Raw genomic sequence first — 18471 nt, 5'->3', positions numbered from 1 at the left:
TAACCACTGTGCCACCAGGGAAGTTGCAACTTGTCTAATTTGTGATTGACTATGTTTTTGGTTTTTTTTGTTTTTTTGGGGCGCACTAAGGTGCTCATTGGGAGTATTTTTCAAGGTGAGAAAAATCTAGCTCTCAATTTGTTTTCAAATGCAATGCCATCTTTATGAGAGTTAAATATTATCATAAAGGAAGTTGATGTAATACTCTGTTGTGCGGACATTTTATTAAACATATTAGTTTTGATTCTGCAGTTTTAAAAAAATCTTGGAGCCAATCATTTAACTTTTAGCGTTCAAAGATGTTTTTGTGGGTCCCTGAAAAGCCTGTATGTCCTAGGTAATTGATCAAATGCCAGGTGCCCCTTCCTGCATCTCAGGGCTCTTAACCCCTTACTCACCTGCATCTTGCACACTTCCCTCTCTGCTGATTCTTCCCAAATGCATTTAAATGTGCTCAAACTGCCGTCCAGATAAACCCCAACAGAGCCTAATAAAACCTAGCTTAACCAAATCACCCCAGGCCCCATTGCAACTAACCTTTCTAACTCTCCCCTCTCCTCCCCTCCCCACCCAAGGCCGACTGTGGACTTGTTTACACTATGTCCACTTCCAGGTGGCCCCTCACCCCCATGGCTCTCAGGGGAAAGACAAAAATCCATACCTTAGCCTATAAACCTTGAGCTGGTGGGGGCTCTGCCACCTCAAGGACTCTGCTAATTGCTCCCCACCCTCCAATTGTCCTCAGACACAAGCTTTCTCCTGCCTCTGGGCCTTCACCCTTGCTTTGGTGCCCCACGTGGAGCACCCTTTTCCACCTACTTCCTTGCCTCTGTAACTCATATTTCTCTGGGCACTCTCCCCTGATGTTCCAGAGTCAGTCCCCCTATTACATAGCACCTGGTGCTATTGCTTCCTGATATATGACTTTTAATTATTCATAATCTTTCATTTGTTGTCTGTCTCCTCGTATTAGTTTGGTAGGGCTGCCATAACAAAGTATCACAGAGTGGGTGGCTTAAACAACAGAAATTAATTTTCTCACAGTTCTGGAGGCTAGAGGTCCAAGATCAAGGTACCGGCAGGTTTGGTTTCTTTTGCAGCCTCTCTTCTTGGCTTGCAAATTGCCACCTCTCACTGTATCCTCACATGGCCTTTCCCTGTGCTTGTGTAACTCTGGGCCTCTTCCTCTTCTTATAAGGACACCAGCCTTATTTTAACCTAATCACCCCTTTACAGCCCTTATCTACAAATACTGTTAAGTTCTGAGGCACTGGGGTTTGGGATTTCATCACATGAATTTTGGGAGGACACAGGTCAGCCTATAACAGCCAGGGACCCTCCCCAGTGTATCCTGAGTACCACGCATAGCACCTGACACAAAGTAAGACACAAGAACACATTTTCTAGCTAACCAACTGCCCCGGACTAACTTTGTGACAGTGGCCGGGTTCCTTCTGTTCTCTGCACCTTAGTTGCTTCATCTGTGATATTAGGCGAGAGAAGTTGGTCTCTAAGGACAGTCTGACAGCTGACCAAGCATCCTTATTTTTTTCAGTGAAATCTTTACCCCTCACCACTAGAGGGCGGTGTTACTGCTCGTTGTTTCTTCCTTGGGAATGTGCCTTCAACCCTCTTGCCCCAGGTACGTTAAAGTGGAGGAGCTGAGGCCAAGGACAGCCAGCAGAGAAACTGTCAGCTGGGCACTCAGCCCTGGTCTTGAATTTCAACTCTGCCGCTTCCTGGCTGAGGTATCTTATCCAAAGTTCCTTTGAGAGTGTTAGTTTCCTCTGCTGCGAAATGGGCAATGGAAATGGACAATGCCTAAGCACTGCTAGGTGGAATGCCTTATCTGTGATATTATAGGGGGCAGGTTTCCAGAGTTCCAAGTCTAGAGATCCCAGAAATGCAAATGCCCCACTTGCTACAATCCCAGTGACCAAGTTTCAGTCCGCTGATGGGTCGTGAGAATGTTGGCAGGTCTATCTAGGGAGTGGACCTTTCTGAGGGCTTGTACTGGCCAGAGAGCGCAGATGTCTAGAGGAAGGCAGGTGGGCAGAGTCTGGTCCCACTCTCTGCCCGTCCCCCATGAAGTAGAAATGCAGGATGATTTGGGGCATCCTGGGTGGATGTAAGAGAGATTCTGGTCAATTTCAGAGGCTCCAAGTTTATTAAAGTATGAAGTGCCCAAGGAGGTGCAAAAAGAAAATTCCGAGTCAAAAGTATTTAGAAAATTAGTTTCGGGACTTCCTTGATGGTACAGTGGTTAAGAATCCTCCTGCCCATGCGGGGGACACAGGTTCGAGCCCTGGTCCGGGAAGATCCCACATGCTGCAGAGCAACTAAGCCCGTGAGCCACAACTACTGAGTCCACGCGCCTAGAGCCCGTGCTCCACAATAAGAGAAGCCACCGCAATGAGAAGCCTGCGCATCGCAATGAAGAGTAGCCCCCACTCGCAGCAACTAGAGAAAGCCCGTGCACAGCAACGAAGACCCAATGCAGCCCCCCCAAAAATAATTAAATAATTAAATAAATAAAAAGAAAATTAGTTTTGTGGTAAGTGTATGTTGTAAACGTACATAAAAAGGCAACCAGATTCCCTGGTCAGCCACACAGAGACCCTTGACTGTTGTCTGACCCTAGACAAGAACCAACAATCAGAACTCAAAGACCAACCACCCAAGGATGCTGCCACTCTTGGGGAAATAAAGTGGCTGTGACAATTAAAAGTAGGCTTGGCTAAGAACCAAAACCAGAGGGACTTCCCTGGCGGTCCAGTGGTTAAGACTTCACCTGCCAGTGCAGGGGGTGCGGGTTTGATCCCTGGTCAGGGAGCTAAGATCCCACATGCCTTGTGGCCAAAAAACCAAAACATAAAACAGAAGCAATATTGTAACAAATGCAATAAAGACTTTAAAACAAAGAAAGAAAGAAAAAGAACCAAAACCAGCGTCAGAAAAAAAGCACAGAAAAGGCAGTGGAGGGGAACCTCTATTGCCACAAGAGATCCACCCCCGGAGCTGAGAAAAAGGGCCTGAGATCAAACAGCTCTGAAGGTGCCCTTCTTGGGCCTCATGGATTCAGCTGCGACTGAATCCTTTTTAGCTATGCAACCAGACCATTTAGAAAAGTAGTTTACTTACAAAGAAGGCTTCGAAGGAAGTCCAGGCTTTAGAAGAATAAGCTCCCCAAATAAAAAATACAACACCCATTTAAAGAGGAAAACCCTGTAAGCTTGCAAAGGCTAAAAGTTTATAGCTAGTCTGCTCTTTGGGGAAAACAGCAATTTTCTCAAACGGCTACTATCTGCCAACATCATGTCACAGCTTCAGACATCAGTATCACAAGAGTCAGGGATAAAGTTGTCTTAGTTAGAGTCAGTAACTTCCAGGAAAGGCTTCAGTTTTCATTAATTTGGGGATAAGACTGAAACAAGGTGATCCTGTCTTGCAATTTATATAAAGGTGCAAAGTGCTCTTTCCTCCCCTTCTGACTAAGATGTGATGTGTATGCCTTCCTTGTGATGGAGGAGGGCAAGGTGTCAGCTTTGTTCCCACAGAAGGCAAAAATTATGGCATATTTTAAAAGTTCCAAATTTATAAAGTAACGCTTTTTTTTTTGAGAATCTATTTTAATTAATTAATTAATTAATTTTTGGCTGTGTTGGGTCTTCGTTGCTGCGTGCGGGCTTTCTCTAGTTACGGCAAGCAGGGGCTACTCTTTGTTGTGGTGTGCCGGCTTCTCATTGCGGTGGCTTCTCTTGTTGCGGAGCACGGGCTCTATGTGCGCAGGCTTCAGTAGTTGTGGCACACGGGCTCTAGAGTGCAGGCTCAGTAGTTGTGGCACACGGACTTATCTGCTCCGCAGCATGTGGGATATTCCCGGACCAGGGCTTGAACCCATGTCCCCTGCATTGGCAGGCGGATTCTTAACCACTGTGCCACCAGGGAAGCCTCAAAGTAACACTTTTAACACGAAAAAAAAAAATCACACTGCAATGTAATTGTGCTATTTATAAGCTAATCACAGAATTTAGAAAAGACTCTAATTACTGGCATATTCAAGTTTAAAGGTGCATGAAGAATGCCTCTCAGTCCTGCCAGTAGGCCTGGCCAATGGTTAAATGCTGAAATCTAAAAGTCAAACCCAGCCCCAAGCCCCTATAGCCCTCTTGAAATGAGCCTTGATGGCAAGCTTTGGACATGTGGGTAGATTGTTTTTCAACTTCGTTTACTTCCTCAACTTTATTGCTTTGTCATATTTGTAAACGCTTTAAGGAAAAAAGAAGTCTTCAGGGTATGACAGTTGAGCTGGCACCTCTCCAAGTGTCACATTCCTTAGTGTAAAAGGGAAATAATGTTACGACCACCTTACCTAGCAGAGGCAGGTGCTATTTGCTTCCCCTTTTGGTTCTGTTACTAGTATGAACCCTGCCTAACCCAGCTGTTCCTGGAAGAGGGTCCCTGCTCACTTCATCTCTTCTTAGTCAAAGTTCCTTCGCATCTCTCCGAGCCTCCACTTCCCCTCTGTGAAACGGGTTTGAGGGTGTCACTTTACTATGCCACCTCCATCTGCCCTCAGCCTGTCACAGACCCAGGCATAGAATGCTAGTCAAGGGTAGCTTTTCGTCTGGGAGATGGCAGTTTCCACACACGGAGCTCTGGCCCCAGTGCAGCTAAGATCCTGCAATGCAGCTAAGATCCTGGGGCTTTCCCGACCATGGACTACAACTCCCAGCATGCACCGAGCCCACCGCCCTGACAAATCTCGCGTGAAATGACTCGGCCTCTGGAGACTTTATCGGGAAGGCTGTGGGCCGGCATCCTGTGGTCCCTCCCTGTTTGGTGTCTGGGGCCTTCTGTGTCGCCACGGGCACAGCGCCGCTCACACCATGGCTTGGGTCCCGAGTGCGCCACAGCCTCGCGAGAGACGTGGGTCCTCGGAGCCTCTTTAGTGCCGGAGCTCGGGCCGCAGGCGGCTCCGCGGCGGCGGAAAAACAGGTAACCAGATGAGCCAGACCGGACCCTCCTTGGGGCTCGGTCCTCCGCCGGTAAGGAGGGGCGTGCCCCCGTCCCTTCCACCGAGGCCCTGGCCCGGGCCCTCGTGGTGCCTCTCTCCTCTCCCCTTACTCAGGCTGAGATCTTTGCCGGACCGCTCCGTGCATCTCTCGCCCCGCCTTCTGGGGTCCCCCCGTGGGGTTTCTCTGTGATGATGCCCCCGCAGCCCCGGCACCGGGCTTCGCCTCTACTTTACCAGGCCGGCCTTGTCCTGGACCCTCCATTTCTCGCCCTTACCTCCCAAGCCTCCTACTTGCCTTGCCCCGGGGAACTTTCGGCTTGTGCCAGGCCCTGGCCCTAATCGCCTTAATTTTTCTTAACCTCGCCGGGTGGAAGAGGCGGTTGAGTCAGCCCAGGCGTTTCACATCCTGGTGGCATTGTCCTGTATCTTGTGAAGGAGAAGTCAGAGCTCTGCGGGGGAGGGGGGAGGGGACGGGCCCTGGGAAGTGGAAGGGGAGGTGTCGGGCCGGAATGCTGCCTGGACCCCGAGGATGGCCGACTTTGGTTTATGCGATACTCTTTAATGAGGACCTAACGATTTTGCCTTCTGAGCTTCATCAGGATAGAGGGGGGAGTGTAGCAAGCTGAAAAGCAAGTAACTTGGCTTTCTCGGAGCTTTGTTTGAACTCCCCTGTAAAATGGAGATGAAACTACCTGCCTTACAGATGGGCCACTTGTCTGTAACCTTGGACAAATCACTTCTGCTTTTTAGTTTCCTTTTCTTTAAATTGGGGATAAACAATGCCTGCTTTGCAAGGGTTGCTGCAAGGATTAAAACACAAGATAAGTGTTGTACAAAACCCTTATGAATATCAGTCAATACTAGCAGCAAGGAATGAATTTACCCACTGTGGTTCCCTAGTCCCTTGCTGTGGGTCAGGTTATGTGGATGCTGAGCCCTAACTTATTTAGAAACGAAATGAGTATAGTATCTCTTGCAAGGTTGTTACAGGAAATACATGAAAGTACAGGAAGGTGTTTAGCAGACTCTGAAGGGCTGTGCCAATGCTGGTTGTTTGTTGTTCTCAGAACCTCTGGAATGGATGGACTCTTCCCGAGCAGCTTTGCTAACTTGCAGCAGCTGAACAATGTTCCTCATTAATATCTGTCTGTCAGCATAATCGTCACATCATTTCACTCTGGTAAGGTAACCTTTTCACTGTGTATGGTGTCTTTGTCATATCACAGGTGTTAAGATCAGTGACAGGTACAGTGAGACCTTTGACTTTATCCTGTTTTTTCTCCCTCGGCATGTTTGTCCCTGTTTTGTGCGTGTTTCAACCTTGTAACCAAGCCATAAAACTCTGTGTCCCTGTCAAAAGAACAGCATTGGAGCTATTCTTTGGTGTTCACTGTAAGAAAATGCCCTTTGTTGTTTTTATTAGGTGGCAGGGACTCAGCTCTGAATTCTGTATAGGAAAAGCACCTGGATCCCAGTCTTTCAATGGCTTCGAGACAACCAGAAGTGCCTGGTAAACTTAATTCTTTTTGGTAAAGTTATGTTTTGCCCTTAACATTTTAAGCTAGACAGAAACTACTTTTTCTGAACCACATATTAATAGTAACTCTCTGCCATCAAGAGAGTATTTAGACTTAATAGATTGGCATCATTTAAATATTATCTTATTAACCACCCAGCCAGGGTGTGAACCCAAAAATCTAACTTGAAAGAGAACAGTTATTTCACTTAAGGGTATGACAGATTTGTCACTTTCCTATGTATCAAATAAAAATTTAGAATAAGCTGCGTAGTTCTTAAACCAAAATGATTAAACTCACCCCCTTTTTCTGTGAGGAGGAGATAGGAGGGTGGAAGGAATGAAAGTTTTGGCAAAAAGGCACCAGCCTGATTTCAAGGCACATTGAACTTAGTCATGAAAATGCTCACTGCAACATTTAGTGAGTCCTGGGTCTGTACAGGGCGATAATTTCTGGGCTAGTGAAGTCGTTGATTCCTCCTTGGACTGTTTTAGTGGGAAGGGCTAGTGATTTTTAAAATCTGAATCGCTCAATTTTTGATTCTCAGTAAAGTATAGATGATAGTGCCTGTCTCTCAGGTTTGCTGTGAAGATCAAACATAAAATACATGAAAATGTGAGTTAAAAGTTAACGATGAATATACATTTACTGCCCAGAAAATTTTTTGGTCTCTATTTGTGGGACTTTATCTCTTAGTAAATATTAGCTGACTTTATTATTATTCTTAGGAAGGCTATTGGGATGGCTCTTGGGATGAGTCTTTAAGATGTTTTTGAAATTGCTCCCAAATTAAGTGGAGTCATAGGAGTCTCCCTTCTGTCTCCCAATAAGGATCCATCTCTAGTCTCTAACTTCATCAACTTGTGTTTTAGTTTGTCTTTCATTGTCGTCGTGATGCCCGTAAGCTCCCTGTAAGCATCCTGGCCGCAGGGTTGCATGCGTTAGGTTAATGCTTGTAGTGTGGGGAGCATGGAGTGTTGCGTGGAGGGTGTGAGAGCTGGCTGAGATCTGTGTTCCAGCCCTGACCTCACACTTGCTAGAGGGGTGTTGCTTAAGATCTATGCCTCAGTTTCCTGAGCTGGAAAAGGGGAAGAATATCTGCTTAATGAGGATTAGGAAGGATGAGGGATGTAAGTTCCTGGCAAGGAAGGGTACTTGGTAATTATTATTTGCTTGTGTGTTTGTTTTAATTGAGATAATTCACATACCATACAATTCAGCCATTTAAAATGAACAGTATAGTGATTTTTAGTATATTCACAAGGTTGTGCAACCATCACCACTGTCTAATTCCAGAACATCTTCCTCACCCCCAAAAGAAAACCTTGTCCCTTTAGTAGTCACTCCTGTGGCTCCTCCCTCCCCCCAGGTCCTGGCAACTACTAATCCTCTTTCTGTTTCTATGGATTTGTTAGTAATTGTTATTAATCATAATAATAATGGTAACTGCTTGGCCCTCTTGTTGTTTACATGGAATGTGTTTGCTGGTTTTGGACTTCTTGCCAAACAGGTTGATGTCTTGGAGAGTGTGATTGTGTAATTATAGCAACAGGATAATGTCACACTGAAGGCAGGATCTGGACATTAGTTCTGCTCTGAAAGGATCAGCAAACAAACAAAATGAACTTTGCTCCCTGGTCTGGCAGTGCTGAGTGTGCCCTTGAGGTGGGGAGCCTGCGTCACTGGGGCATTCCGCCAGTCCGTTCCGGTGGACAGGAATGGCAGGATCAGCTGGCAGTGCTTTGTGAGAACCCTTGTCAGTAGCTTCTGTGATGGAAATTGGCTCTGCCGTTTAAGTCATATAGAACATTCGAAACTGTTCTAGATGCTGCTGGACAGCATATTATTTGACATATTTCTTGTCATGGTGCTCTTGTTTTCTTAGGTGAGGTAGTAAAGACAGAGGATTTGCCACCTCTGGGCCTTCATTTCCTCATGTATAAACTGGGAACAAGATTTCATGTTTGTTTGTTTTTTTTTTGGCTATGAGGCTTGTGGGATTTTAGTTCCCCCAACCAGGGATTGAACGCTGGCCCTCAGCAGTGAAAGCGTGGAGTCCTAACCAGTAGACTGCCAGGGAATTCCCAAGACTGCATATCCTCAGTTTTGCCTGAGTTGAGAGTCTTGGGATTGCCACGGGCTTCTGTGGCCTAAAGAATACAAGCTTTGAAATCAGATTGGTTTGGGTTTTGATTCCTTACTGCACTTTGAAGTTATGTGACCTTGCTCAGGTAAATTGAAATTGAACTTTGGTTTCCTAATCCATAAAAATGGATTAGGGTTGCTGTGTGGGTTAAGTGGAGAATCCAGTGTCAGGCAGAGAGGAAGGAATTTGTAGTTACCTTACCTTGACTGGATTAGCTCTTCCAGAACGAGCTATTCTTGCTCTGTTCCAGAATAAGAGTGTTTCAGAGCTTTCCTGCCTACAGATTAATTTAAAGCTACTGGTATGTTCAGCTGATGAACCCATCCTGACAGGCGTGTCTGTTCTTAGCTCTTGAGCCTAGTGGGCCTCTAGGCAAGATGTCCCTGCCCATCGGGATGTACCGCCGGGCACTCAGCTATGATGATGCCCTCGAGGACCCTACGCCCATGACTCCTCCTCCATCGGACATGGGCAGCATCCCCTGGAAGCCAGTGATTCCAGAGCGCAAGTATCAGCACCTCGCCAAGGTATCTGACCCCGCTGACTGCCGTTGGCAGGCCCAACCCCTTCGTTCTCCTTCCTCTGCTCCAGAAGTGGTCAGCGGCTCCTGACACCCATAGCATTGGGCAGCCACCAATCCCTATATATGTTATGTTTTCTGTAGAGTTGGTAGGCCTTTTTTCCTTTTTAATTCAAAACTAGAACGGCTGTGTCTTCTACCTGAAACACAACCTCCGCATCCCTTCTCCTCCCCGTCCTCCCCACCCTCGTTTCCACACTATTAAATCCAAGCTCCTTAGTCTTAGTCTGGCTCTGCATGGTCCAGGTCCTGTCTGCGCTCCCTCCCCTCCGAATCCACCCCGACCCCCCGTGATCCAACCATGCAAGTTACTTAAGATTTCTTGTACTTAATAGGGTATTTGAGGCCTCTAAGTCTTTGCTTCTCGCTGCTCCGATTGCCTGGAATGTTCACAGTCCCCATCCTATCCTTGTACTTCATCTGCCTGACAAATGGCATCCTTTAAGTCTTAGTTCAACCATCTCTTCTGTGATTTTCCTCCATCCTCCCAATAAGACTATCACCCCTCCTTTTGAGGTCTCCAGTGTACTGTGGATCCCTGTTACAATCCCTGTGTTACTTCATCGCCCTCCATTAGCTTCCTGGGGGCAGGGGCCATGTCTGATTCGTACTCCATCTACAGTATCTAGCAGAGGACTTGGCATAAAGTAGATTGCAAAAAGATGCTCATTGAGTGATTAGAAATTGGCTCTTTCCTGAACATGTGCTGTGCTTTTCCTCATGCTGTTCCTCCTGCCTCAGATGCCCTTCCCCACTACCATCCTATGTGAGAGCTGCCTCCTTTGTGAGGCCCTCCTGACATGCACACACGTACCTCGTTACACACTGATCTGCTCTACAGCCATTTTGTGCAGTTGGGCTTCATGGGTTCTGACACGCTTGTTGCAGGCTTGTTTCTGAAGCCTGTGCTTCCTGACTGCAGGGACTGTGTCTCTCTTGCCTCTGACTTTCCAACCACTAAGAATGCCAGAAAGGTGGTCCTGTTGCCTGAATAAGCTAGGCCCACCCAGTTCAGATGAATCCTTTTAAGCTGCAGCTATAGTTTCGCTGCACTTTGAGCTGTGTGACAGCTAGGTCCTGACAGCAAGTACCAGTAAGCAGCTGTCTAAGCAGACCTGGGTGTGAGCCACCTAACAGTCTGTGCACCAGCTGTGAGCTCGGGCTTCACCCCTGAGCCACAGTGTCTCTGTGTGAGAGATGAAAATACTTTGTCATGGAGGTGCCGTGGGGATTAAATAAAAGAGGACTGCAGGGACTTCCCTGGTGGCGCAGTGGTTACGAATCCGCCTGCCATTGCAGCGGACACGGGTTCAAGCCCTGGTCCGGGAAGATCCCACGTGCCGCGGAGCAACTAAGCCCGTGCACCACAACTATTGAGCCCGCGCGCAGCAATGAAGACCCAACGCAGCCAAAAATAAATAAATAAAGTAAATAAATTTATAAAAAAAAAAAAAAGAGGACTGAAAGGCCTGGCACATATTAGGTGTGGAGCTGATGTTGTGACTCCCGGCTCCTGGCTTACCTTGCCTTGGCAGAGCTGTATGCAATCCTTCCTTTCTAATGAGTGTAGTGTCCCCCCCGCACCCCCCCCCCCGCCACCATTAAGCTCTCAGAACAGGGCACTCCTTGCTATGAAAGTGTCCCCTACAGCTCTGGGGCAGTCCCCTATATCAGTTATCTACTGAAATCTGACCCAGTCAGTTGTTGAGGTGGAAACATTTTGTGTAAAAAGTACTGGCAGTACTAGGGGGAAAGGACCCCAGCAGCCTGCCTGTGATGCCAAAGCAGCAGACTCAAGGGACCGGAGCAGAAAAGAAGCAAGGCTCCTGATAGCGCTTGGGAGGGCAGCCCACCACCCTCTTCATTTATGAAGGCTGCCGCTTGCTTCTCTAGGCAAAGAATGGGCTTCCAGTTTTCTGCTGTGTCCCAGCTGGAACAGCTGACAGTTTGGAACAACTGGCCTTTCTAAGGAGAGCTCAACTTGACTCATTACATGCATTCTTTTGTTTGTCCTAACCATCCATGCCCTAGGCATCCATGTCCCAACCATCAGCCGTCTTCCAAGTGAGAAAGCAGAGGTTCAAGTTTTGCTCGAGTAAGGTCACAGCTGAAGAGTTTAAATCCTGTTTTGTAACAGGGATACAACATTTCAATACTTCCTTCTACTCCCCTCCTTTCTGACCATCTTTCTTCTCAATTCCTTTGGAGAAGTAGAGAACAAAGAGTAAACCCAGTCCTCTGCTTCCAGTTAGTCCTGAGCACGGTGTCAGGTGTTTAGATTAAGGAAGGCAGCGTGCTCCAGCTCTCTCATGTTAAAGCTGAGGAGCTACGTAGACTTTCTGGTTTGTTTTAAAAGACCGTTATTGAACCCTTAGAGCAGTGGTTCTCGAAGTGCAGTCTCAGGGACCAACAGCATCAGCATCACTTCGTAATTTGTTAGAAACAAAATTCTTGAGCCCTACTGAATCAGCTCTGGGTTGGGGCCCAGCAGTCTGTTTAACAAGCCCTCCAGGGGATTCTGGTGCTTGGCAAAATTTGGGAACCACTTAGCGAATGCAGTGATTAATTAAGCAAAAGCAGGCGTGGTGCTTGGTACACGGTCAATGCTTAGTAATAGTTGTTTCTTCTGTATCCTTAGGGGCATAGTGTGTTTTGGACAGACATAGTCTGGAAAGATAATAGAGCTCAGAGCTTCAAATTCTGGCTCTCCCACTTTTATAAATACAGGCTATTTGTATAATGTCATATCTTTTGTCACTATGGATAATACATATCTAATCGGGTGTGGACAACCAAGCCCCCCTTCACGTATTTTCTCCTGTATCTGATTACTCCCAGAGGAGTAAGTTGAGGCGTGTGACTCCCTTGTCGGGCTCAGGTGCCTCCTTGCCCCTCTTGAACAGGTGGAGGAAGGAGAGGCCAGCGTCTCATCCCGTGCCCTGCCATCGGCCATTGATGGTGCGGACAAGGTCCCCGTGGTGAAGGCTAAAGCTACCCATGTCATCATGAGTTCTCTGATCACAAGTAAGCACTCTGCGCTCTCAGAATAGAGTGAACTGGGGGCGGGGAAGAATTTAGGCTTCCTACAACTAGCTGGGGGGGTTCTGCAGACACACCTGCCTTAACCTGTGCTAACCCAGCCCGGCAGAGGTCAGTCTGGCTGCTGAGTCATCACCAATGTTGAAGCTCCATTTAGGTAGAAGACTTGCCCAACGTTAAGCATCTCAGTTGATTTAGGTGCACTCCCGAAGCTTCGTTGCTACAGCCTTATTTTCCCATATCCATCAGCGTGACCTTGGGCAAGTTACTTAACTATTGAGGCTGTTTCCTCCTCCGTGAGGTGGGGAATCTGGCCGGCAGGTGGAGGGGAGGATTAGATGGCACCAGTGCTCAGTGGCCGGGAGCGGCTGCTGATACTGTCTCAAGCTCTGCTGGAGAAGGAGACACACTGAGACATCTCCCACCGCCCCTGCGCTTATTTTTTTAAATTAAATGGCTCAAAGTTGTTCCTCTTTCTGGATCTTGAGGCAAGATTGGTGCCTCAAGTGTCTTTGGTCTTAAGAATGTGTGATTTGTGGTCCTGATAAGACTGGAAACAAGAGAGCTTGAATTTAAAAAAAAAAATCTTACAAGTTAACTAAACTTGTTGGTTCCAGAGGGCCCTTCTAGTTGCTTCTAGTGGGAAGTTAACAATTATTAGATACACAGCTCTGCTTGTCAGCAGCAGCCTCTGCCAGGGGCAGGGCATGTAGAGGTTCTCTTTAGTTGGCTCAGTTTTGATGTCGGAAGCCCTTGTTTATCTGCTCTGGAGGGCATCAGTTAGTCTTGGGTAATTCCTGAAGAACTCACCCAGGAACCAAAAGTCCAAACTCTTACTTGGACTTTTTCTTATTCACACATAAATGCACTGTTTGAATCAGCAACTACTGCTTGTATTTTGCAAGCTTGAGAATGTGTCCTGGCAGTGTTAGGAAGCTTAGTCATTGTTCTTTTAGAACAGTGTAACTTCTTTATTGAAAATAGAGTTTACTAACAGTATAGAACATTATAGCGCCCCAGTATATATTACTATCACTCACTTATTTGGCTTAGTCATTTCCACATATATGCATATTTTTATATAATTGCAGATTTAATAGACAAACCATTCTATCAATATTTTTTCAATTAATATTACAATGAACTTTTCATGTTGCTGTAGTCATAAATTTTTTAAAAAAAGCTGCATTTAAAATCCTGGTATTTTAAATACCAGGTACCATATTCATTAAATCCTTTCCTGCTTTTAAAATTTTCAAGTGACTACCTGGCAAGACTGGAAAACACCTTTATACATTTAGTGTGTGTGTGTGTGTGTGTGTGTTTCCTTTGCTTCCATTTCTGTTGGAAATAAACTAGTCCCTTAGAAGGGGAATGACTAAGTCATAAAGGACATCTGGCATCTGGACTTTTGGTCCTCAGCTGCCACATTCTTGTACATGGGGGTGTATTACATAGTATGTGTACAGATTAAGCAAAAATTCCACTGTCAGTCATTCCCAGGTGCAACTGACATTGATGACAAGATAATCGGGTCAGACTGCTCTGATAGTGAGTTGAGTCTGCCTGCTGTGCCAGGCACTGTGGTGGGCAGTTTCACACACAGGAAACATTGGATCAGTAGACCTTGGTTAGTTCAAGGCACATTCTCTCTGGTTTGGATCCAATTGCTACCTTGGTGCCATCTGGCCTAAATGTGGCCCATTTCTCTTTGGTGAAGATCTTAAAGAGGGTGGTGAGTATCTCTGAGGAAACTTTATATTTGGAGAACTTGCACTGTTTCTGAATGTCAGCTGCCTTCTCCATGTTGCATTTCTGAATACAAAGAAAATGTCCTAGGGTATAAATGAGAGGAAGGTAAGGAGTGTTTCCCTGGAGGTTATCAGGCTGTCCCTTTAGGAGTAACCTGCTCTTTAGCTTGGTGTAAGGGAAGGCTTCTTTCTGCTTAGGCCTCACGTGAGGTTCAGAATTCCTGCTACGATGCCTGTCTGGGAGAACTCTCCTTCCCGGATGGCCAGTGTGTATGCTCTCGCTCCCGGGGAGAACAGTGGATATCTGTGTTCATCTCCCCCAGTTTGTGATGGGAGAGGGGGATGGGCATGACTGTCATCTCCTCTGTTCCCAGAACAGACCCAGGAAAGCATTCAGCGTTTTGAGCAACAGGCAGGTCTGAGAGATGCTGGATACACACCCCACAAGGGCCTCACCACCGAGGAGACCAAGTACCTTCGAGTGGCAGAAGCACTCCACGTAAGCTTGTTTCTTAGGAACTTTTAAAAAAACAAAACCCTCATCATTCACAGCTTGAGGTGTGGCTGTGGTTTTGAAGTTACCAGCTCAGCGAGTTGGGGGTGTGGAGAGTGGTGGAAAGAGGCTTGAGCGAGGAATTTAGAGCAGGTTTAGTCCCCCTTGTGGTCGCACTTTCTAGCTGAAAGCTCCCGGGCTCTTAGCCTCGTTGTTTCTGCTTATCCATCTGTAAAGCTTACTGTTTCCCTTACTTCTGGTTCGGAGGGTCAGATGAGATTCTGAGCTTACACAGGTGATATGTGTGAGCACGTTATGAACAACAAAGCCAACGTGGGTCACTGTGTACCAGGGTGATCGACTCTGAGGGCGAGAAATGGGAGTCAGGCAACCTCAACAGAGGTAACGCTGGCTAGAAAGGAATGTTATGCTCTATGTTTAATTTTTAAAAAATTAAAATAAATATAGAATTGGGATGTTTTTGCTCTTTCATTTTTAAAATTGGAACGAATGGAGAATTTTCAGTAAGGTTAATAATGACCAAATAATTGTATGAATAAAATAAAATAGTTTCAAATGATTTTCTTTCAGGGAATATCACTTTATACTTAATAGTGCTTTTAAGATTTATCATGCACTCATGCTCACTTCATCTTCTTATTAATACTCTGACATAGATACTATTATCCATGTTTTATAAATGAAGAAACTGAGGTCCAGGGTTATGTATTTAACCAGTCACAGTACCTGAAATCAAGTCTCCTGATGCCCTGTTTCCTGTTGGTTTTTCTCCATACTCCAGAGTTGCCTGAGAATCTGGCTCCCGAAGGTGCTCACAAGGAGGATCATGATATACAATACATGGAGGAGGAATAGTTGGGGGTTAGCGGCCTGTGGGCAGGGATGTGAGAGGTTGTGGATGGCTGCATTTTGTAATGAGCATCCCGGATGATGTTTGCACACTGAACTTAAAACCACTGCTGTGGCGGGTCAGGGTTGGCTTGGTGTCCAGCTTAAGCTCTCAGACAAGACAGATCCTTCCAGAGAGGGGCACTGTCAGCCTTTGACACTGAGAACTTTCCAGGGTAGGTGTCAGTCTGAATTCCATTTGCACAGTTCACCCCATATAATGGTGGAACTGAATCTGGCCCACCTTCTGCATCTTGGCCATAGGAGTAGAACATGAGGATGGCTGAAATGCCAGCTCACGTAACCTGATATGTTGAGTGTTGAGAAAATTCATCACGGTTATTTGTTTGAAGTATAGCCTGGGCTGAGCATTGGTGTACTGGACACGGAGCACGGATACCATATGGAAGCCTTGACCTAGGAGCAGTGAGAAGTAGGCTTGTCTCCCCTGCTAGACTGCTGGTCTGTCTGTTAGATGTCTGTTTACAACGCCGAGGGCAGCCGGAGTGACTGGTTATGGGAGGGAAGGGCTGCACAGAGGGAGCGTTTAGCCGGAGGGGTTAGCGGCCGAGTCTTGGCACTGAGAGGCTGGGGATGGCGGGGTGTGCGCGGTAGGAGCGGCAAAGAGGGCCCTTGAGGAAGGCCCACCACTGGGGTTCTGGCTCCTCCACTTACTGGCTGGTCAGTGTGGGACAGTCGAAAGCTCTGGTGTGGAATTAGCGCAGAGATGTTCGAGATATGCTGTAGAATGAATACATTTTTTTAAAAGATGGAACTCTATCTAGTATGGCAGAATCAAAGGAATATCTTCCTATAATCCAAGATTATTCCACCTATTAATGTTTCCTTTTGCCTGAAGTTAGTGTGAACCAGGTTGTTTATACCCAAACTTAGCTGTTTTGTATTTGCTGTGATTTTTAAAAAGCCTCTCTTCTTACCCATCTGAGCAGAAACTAAAGCTCCAGAGCGGAGAGATAACAAGAGAGGAGAAGCAGCCGGCCTCCACCCAGTCCACCCCAAGCAGCAGCCCCCACTCATCCCCTAAGCAGAAGCCCAGGTGAGCCCTTCCTGCGACCCCCACCCACCAGCAGCCGTGGGCTAAAGCAAAGCTAGTGCCACGTCCAACACTGGGAGGTCAGCCTGTGGCTTTCGAGCCAGGAGGGGGAGCTGACAGTCCCTAGTCTTGGCGTGGGACACTTCTACAGGTGTAGGAAGAGGATGTGTTACCATGTGTTTCATTCCTTCTCTTCCAGAGGCTGGTTCACTACTGGTTCTTCCACAGCCTTACCTGGCCCCAATCTTAGCACCATGGATTCTGGAAGCGGGGAGAAAGACAGAAGCTCGGCAGATAAATGGAGCCTCTTTGGACCAAGATCCCTCCAGAGGTCTGATTCAGGTAAGGCAGCCCCTTCACAAAAGAGAGCAGTGTGGCGGGCAATTTACCATGTATGTTGGTAGCTGCTTACTAATTTTGAAATCGTTTGCTCTGTGGTTTACTTCTGTAGGAGGTTTTGCCATCCAGGCCTACAAAGGAGCCCAGAAGCCTTCTCCAATGGAACTGATTCGCACGCAGGCCACCCGAATGGCCGAGGATCCAGCAGTGTTCAAGCCACCCCAAATGGACATCCCAGTGATAGAAGGGAAGAAACAGCTGCCGCGGGCCCACAATCTAAAACCGCGGGACTTGAATGTTCTCACACCCACTGGCTTCTAGAGCTCTTTCTGTTCCAGGGACTCTGGATAGAGATGTCTTGAGCCCAGCTCCCCTTTACCTTGGCTCTGACATAGGAAAAGTTTTGTTTTCTCTTTTTAAAAATCTCTCAAACTGAGGCTAGAGCTGGAGACATAATTGGTTTTTGAGAAACATTAGTGCAAAGCTTGTCCTTGTGTGGAAGAAGCCATTTTGTACTGCTTTAATTTAAAGTTAGACTAAACCTCTGCAGTGATGTATGGGGACCTCATTACCTATTTTTATATCATTTACCCTACACAAGAACTTTGATCATTACTTACTAGGTAAATAATGTTTGTGTTGTTCCAAAACCAAGGCTTCTTGATTCCTTTACCACTGTCCATGTGCGCATGGACAAATCATGGCGTAGAGGCGTTCACTGACTAGTTTAGACGACCTTGGCCCTCTTGGCTGTGCTGGCACTGTGTGCTCCAGCCTTGTCAGTTATGGGGACCCAGGATCTGTTTGAGATCTGGGTATAGTTAGGAGCCAGCCTTGGCAGGGATCCCCTCTGTTTTCTGCTGAAACCGGAATCTCCTTGCTTGTTGGTAGACCTCATGGATCACTTTGTCCTGCAGCCAGTTCTTACTGTAGTACCTCTTGGGCCAGTGCTGTTAGAGGGATGCTTCTCTTTTGTGTGTCACAGAACAAACACTAGCCTTACATATCCTTTGTTGCACTTTAAAGTGAGATTAATTTAACTCCCATTTGGTTGAAAACTTCCTAAGGGAGAAAATCCAGTCTACTGGTTTGGTATAGATAAATGGATGTTAAACTTTCTTAAAGGAGGCGGCAACTGCAGTTCGAGTGTAGTCTTGCGGTTCATATGAAACTAGTGTCACCCTATTTTGAGTTTCTTGTTCAGGCCAGGGCCTGAAAAATTTTTTCCTGGGAGGTGGAAGAATTAAAAAATTTTCTGTATGCAATCATTTTCCCCCCAAATGAGCCTCATACTTTTATAAACACGTACCTCACTGAGGAAAGGGACGAGGGGAACCACCTTTTCATTTCTCCTCGCTGTGTACATGTTCAATCATTGTCTTGAACACTGTCTCAAATTCCTGCTGTCTTTTGCTTTGGACAGTATGGTGTCTACACAAGGAGCTGAGCTGACCTTCCCACAGAGATGCCCTGGAGTCTAAAATGATCAGAACAGTTAATTTATTTGTGTCTTCTGTTATGCTTGTATCTCTTAACTTGTTTTGACAATAAAAATCCTTACTACTTTCTCAGATGTTGATGGAACTTTTTTTTGGTTCTGTTAAGAGTAGTTATTCCATTCTGCCT

At 46.5% G+C, this 18471-nt stretch overlaps 1 protein-coding gene across 2 annotated transcripts; it reads left to right on the top strand.

Moving 5' to 3' along the window:
• The first annotated feature begins 4814 nt into the window (after positions 1-4814).
• KIAA1191 (KIAA1191 ortholog) lies at positions 4815-18418 on the top strand. Of its 2 annotated transcripts, XM_068536400.1 has the most exons (9): positions 4815-4998; positions 6085-6197; positions 6441-6527; positions 9029-9207; positions 12164-12284; positions 14425-14549; positions 16403-16509; positions 16706-16848; positions 16958-18418. In XM_068536400.1, the coding sequence occupies exons 3-9, from the start codon at positions 6500-6502 to the stop codon at positions 17164-17166; spliced, it is 912 nt and encodes a 303-aa protein (XP_068392501.1). In that variant the 5' UTR covers positions 4815-4998; positions 6085-6197; positions 6441-6499; the 3' UTR covers positions 17167-18418. The 2 variants fall into 2 exon arrangements, with proteins under 2 accessions (XP_068392501.1, XP_068392502.1); XM_068536401.1 differs by lacking the exon at positions 6441-6527.
• The last annotated feature ends 53 nt before the right edge of the window (positions 18419-18471 follow it).

The sequence above is a fragment of the Eschrichtius robustus genome, chromosome 2 (assembly GCF_028021215.1).
Source record: "Eschrichtius robustus isolate mEscRob2 chromosome 2, mEscRob2.pri, whole genome shotgun sequence".
Classification (NCBI taxonomy): domain Eukaryota; kingdom Metazoa; phylum Chordata; class Mammalia; order Artiodactyla; family Eschrichtiidae; genus Eschrichtius; species Eschrichtius robustus.
The sequence above is the reverse complement of the archived record's forward strand: the minus strand, read 5'-3'. Positions and strand labels throughout refer to the sequence as shown.